The following is a 5,034-nucleotide window of genomic DNA, read 5'->3' on the forward strand; positions in this document are numbered from 1 at the left end:
TAATTGGTTACTCACAGGGGAAATTTATAAAGCAATCAGAGTTGTGACCGCAGTGTGGGTTGGCGTACCCGAATGAGCTGGCATGGGTAACAGCAGGAGCAAAGATGAAGTGGCATGGATTTGAACATCAGCTTAGGACCCTGAGTACATTCTCAGTTTATGTAGGCTCTGTCATATCCATGCCACTGGGTCTTTGTTTCTATGGTTACTGCTATTAACTAAATTAAAACTAGCTTGGGTGTGCCTATCCTTCCTGCAAGCTCACCCTTGCCTGCAGTATAGGCATATTCTCAGTCTCTGAAGCCTCTTCAAGTAAAATTGCAGTTGTCTGTGGTGCTACAAAACACACTCAGCAAAAGTAGAATCCCAGATCTATGAGAGTGGACATTAACCTTGCTGATTCACAACATGTGGGCACCTTCTCTCAATTTTTCCCAGACATTTGCAGAATTTTGAAATAGGCAGCAGATAGGGTGTGATAGTTACCTGGTAAGAAAAAAGTTATTCTCCATATATTAGCTCTTACAGTAAAAATCTGAGGCATTAAAATTAAGCATTAGAGTCGCTTGTATTTTGTTGGTTCCATTTTGACTTGTGTGTCTCTGGGTTCTCATCTTCCCAACTTTCAAGAATGTGTCAGCCTCCGGAGTACTGATGTCTGCTAAGAGTTCATCCAAGGTGGCACTGGAACAGGAAAGAAGAACCTTAAGCTCTCAACATGAATTCCACTCAGTAATGCTATGTTATTACTAAGATAGCTTGTGTAACTGCCTCTCAAAGCTCTGCAGGTGCTAGGAATTCCTATGGATGTTTTCTGAAGACCCTTCGCTGCTCTCATTCAGAAGGGATTCTGATACTTCCCCTAGTTCAGCATCTGGCACCTCCTCTTGAATGGTGAAATGAATATCTGGTGAGGAAGACTCAGAACTCACACTGCTGCCTTCCAGTGAGCAGATAGCACAGGACAGAGATGGTACCATACTTTCCTGCAGCATGTTTAACATCGTGGGTATCTGCATAGACCTCAGTCCAGATATGGTTGGCAGAGGTTTCATGGCTGCTCCCCACTCCCTTTCCTCATCTTTGTAAAGCAGAAACAGATTGGATTTCTTCTCTTTCCTCTTAGATTTCATGTAGCCCAACATTATTCCCATTAAGAAGATCCCATAGAAAGACATGACAATCAGAATATAAAAGTACTCATTGCCATTACTGCTGTTCTTCTCCGGACTCTGGGATCCAACAGGAATCATGGATTGGGTTATGTTTGTATGATCCATCTCCAGCATTGATGCTGTTTTGCCAAAATTTAAGCCTAGAAGAGAATATATGTGTGTTAGATCTCTCAGTTACTGACAAACATTTTTAATGCCTGAATTAAAGACCCACAGACCCTTCTTTGTCACTTGCACTGTCCTATCTTTTAAATGCTAGAGAACCAAACAGATTGAAACTTGCATATTCTGGATCACTTTCAACAGTAACATTTTAGTCTAATGAAATCTAATTTAAATACAAACAGAGAACATTAAATAAAAGCACACTGTATTAAATACAATTCCAAAATATGACAAAAGGGCAGATCTACATGATTAGGAAGGAAAGAAAACTAGGTGGAAAATACTCTGTCAGTCACATTTATATAATTGAAATCAGGTTTTGTGTTGCTTATCAACACCTCAGAAGACAAAGATAGTTACAGATGTTATTGCATTGAGTGGTATGGAGGGAGAAGAGAGATACAAGCAACTTACGCAAATAGTTGTTCACTTTACAAAGCTCAAGAGACCTTTTCTCCACCAAATGCCGGGTGTTCTGAAAACTTTGCTCTGCTGCAAGCAGAATAAATAGCTCTCAAGAAATATATCATCACGTGTCCTAGGCACAGTTTATAATAGTTTTGTGTTGGAGTCAACAGATGAACTCAAGGCACTGCAGTTCAGCCCACTGAACTCTTGACAGCTGTGAAAAGAAAAAGGATTGGGAATCCAGTTACTCTTTTCTAACCAGAAACTGTCAGATTGCTCAGTCTGCAATCTGTCCCCTTCCACATGCCTCTCAAATGTTATATGCAAACAATTAACTTGAGAGCACTTGAACATAGCCTGCTAGTTATTAATTCATCTCTGTCCTGCAATATAGAAAAATACCTTCTTGGTTTTCTAGCACACACTGAAAAACCCCTGCCAGAGCCATGTGCACAGTTACTGCTTTCCCCAAACACTGTGTGCACTAAAGTCTCTACTTGTCAGAGCCTTGTGCAGTCAAATTGTGAGAAAATGAGAACAAAATGCTTCTAAATCAACACTGGCAATCTACACCCATTATGCTCCAGTGTGCACAAGGGCACTCAAGAATCAGGCCCCAAATTTTGAATGGCCTTTTCATCCTAAATGGTAGTTTTCAGTAGGACCATTGAGCTAATATTAATTTGATACTGTAGGGTGCTATTCACCTTGATAGTAACACCTAGTGAAAGGCCCTCCATACACAGTAGCTAGACTGCCAATAAAAACAGCTTCTGTGATTTCCTATCCAGGACACGCTGCAAAGAAATCTCTATGTCAGCCCCTGTATCCAGACAGAGTTTGGGGCAGGGTCATGGGTGGGCCCACAGCATCCGTTAGATTAGCCCCATATTTCCCTCAAGTGGCTCATAGACTAGTGGGGGGGAAGGCCTGAACAGCATCCTGGGATTTCATTCCCCATTTCTCCCCACCCCCACACTTTGCACAGAGAGCCCAATTAGTCAGGCCCATGTACGTGACATGCACATCCCCCTTGCTGAACAGTTTGTTTATATGACAGGATACTTCAGCTCCAGGAAATATTTCACTGGTGCTTGTTGTTCTCCATTGCAGGTTCTGACCTTTTCACAGTAGGTTGTTAACTCTTTGTATCATCTCCAAATATTTTACAGCATGTCCTCACAGCACGAGAGACTGAGAAATAAGATTGCATCCTGCTCTACATGTGGGTAAAACAAGGCAAAGAAAAGGTAAGTGGTTGAGCAACAAATTCATGACTGTATCAGCTGGAAGACCAGATCAGGACATTTTCAATTCTGCTGTTCCCTATTTCTAAAAGGCTCACCGGCAGGCAGGCAGACTTCAATAGCAGGATTCCCTTCCTCATCCCTCGAAACTGAGGATCCGCTCTCTAGGATGTTGATTTTAGCCTCTCCTCACACATTCCCATATGATAGCTCAGGAGTTGTTGATATTGAACTAACGTCTGTTGGGATTTCATTTGACAAAATCTGTCTGTAACACCAGCTTGCCAAGTCTGGATTTTTCTTCCCCATTCCCTACAGATTACTGAACAGGCAGCAATATTAACCATTAAGTTTACACATAACTTAGTGCAAGACTCCCAGTTGCCTGGTCACCTTTGGAGATTTTTCTCTCTCTTAGCTCCATGCTATAGCCACTCCCTAGACGACATTCTGCCACTGCACACCCTCCACTTGGTGTCAGAAATTTGGAATTTAGAGCATTAAAGCTCATGGATCTAATTTTTTCCCTCAGATGAGAATATGAGACTTCCATAGAAGTAAACAGGAGACGCTGGTACTTACCAGCATAGAATTTGGCCTGGCACAATGCATTGTAGCAGGGTGACATTTCCTTTTCATGCCCGCAAGACTCAGCAAAATAGACCTTCAGGGAACCTGGTGGGGGACAAAGAGACAAGGAGAGATCTTCTGCAATTGCTGTTCTAGTCCCATAGCTGGAACAGGGACACGTGCACCCCGATGCAGGAAACTTTTCCAATCTAGACACTCATGGCCACTTATGCTGTATCCTGGGTGTCACACATATTGCTTGCAGACCAGATCTGATCCAGCCGTGGGATCCAGCCATTGGACTGACCCCATGCACTGCATTTGGAATCCAGACCTGGTCTAGTGCGCAGGCTGGACCCAGTGCCATGGGCACTGCACATAGCCAGGGGGCTGGCATGGGGCAAGTGGTACATTTGGCTGTGGTGCACATGGATGACCTGGGGTCTGTTCCAGACCAGCCCATGGAGCCAGCAGGCAGGGCCATCTGGCAGGGTGCTGAATGCAGCATGCCCTCCATGCTGGCCTCTGGGGCCATGTGCAGTGCCCACAGTACTGAGTTCAGCTCATGCACTGCCTGTAGTGCCAGCCCCAGAGCAGCACAGGGGCTGGCATGGGCATGAAATGCATGCAGCACCCCAACAGACTGGCCCTACACACTGGCTTTGGCACTGCCTGTGGAGCCAGGTGAGTTTGACACCCCTATTCTATATGATTAATGTGATTGTGGAGCCCCACTGACCATTCTCCAATGTTTCCCCTGGTACCTAACTTCTGTCCCGTGCTAACTGACATGCCAGAGTCTGGTTCTACTGTGTAGGGAGTAGAGTTCCCCCTTTCACCTACTCCAGTCTTGCACTCTCCACGTGGTAAAGCTGTATGCAAACTAGCATAGAAATATTGGTGCAGCCAGACAGAGCACAAGGAAATTGCAGCTGCCACATCCCATACATCTATGCAATTCCCTGAACTGAATTGCAAAATGAGCTAAAGTCTGACTATTTCTCAAACAACATTGTAATTATGGTTAATCAGGCTGGCTACTGTCTGCAAGACTTTCCCACTTGTCACCACATGTGACCCCAGATAGGAAATATAACGGGAAAAGGACTGGAGGGGAAGAACCTTATTGAAGATGTGCAGAGGGATGAGGAGACACTAAAAAGCCTGAGGGTATGAATGTGCAGAATTTCCCATAACAGTAATTCTGGTTCCCACACACCCCTAGTGTTACGCATTAGCTGTGCTCATACACTTCTTTCGTGAGAAGGATGATTTTACTCCCAGCCTGGTCTTCTGCAGAAATTCTGCTGCCTGCACATCCCCAAGGTTTCTCAAGTCACAAAACAAAAGAAGAGGATGGGCCAGCCAAGTCAGCCAATTATAACACTTTGAAAAGGTCATGGACTTGCTGCCAGTCTCAGACAAGCTGCTCAAGACCCTCCCCTCCCGGTGAGTCTATGGCGACAATA

The 5,034-nt window shown here is 44.4% G+C and overlaps 1 protein-coding gene across 1 annotated transcript; it reads right to left on the reverse strand.

Annotated features, from left to right (window-relative positions):
• Positions 1–318: 318 nt before the first annotated feature.
• Positions 319–1,913, reverse strand: KCNE4 (potassium voltage-gated channel subfamily E regulatory subunit 4). The gene is made up of 2 exons (XM_019503653.1): positions 1,755–1,913; positions 319–1,315 (listed from the first exon to the last, which is right to left on the reverse strand). Exon 2 carries the CDS (start codon positions 1,287–1,289, stop codon positions 792–794), a length of 498 nt encoding a protein of 165 aa, XP_019359198.1. The 5' UTR covers positions 1,290–1,315; positions 1,755–1,913; the 3' UTR covers positions 319–791.
• Positions 1,914–5,034: the final 3,121 nt, after the last annotated feature.

This window comes from Gavialis gangeticus, unplaced genomic scaffold (assembly GCF_001723915.1).
Source record: "Gavialis gangeticus isolate Ggan-Ray unplaced genomic scaffold, GavGan_comp1, whole genome shotgun sequence".
Lineage (NCBI taxonomy): Eukaryota > Metazoa > Chordata > Crocodylia > Gavialidae > Gavialis > Gavialis gangeticus.

Excerpts from the sequence above, each read along its gene's own strand:
- KCNE4 (XM_019503653.1), bottom strand. The coding sequence starts at position 1,289 with ATGCTGGAGATGGATCATACAAACATAACCCAATCCATGATTCCTGTT.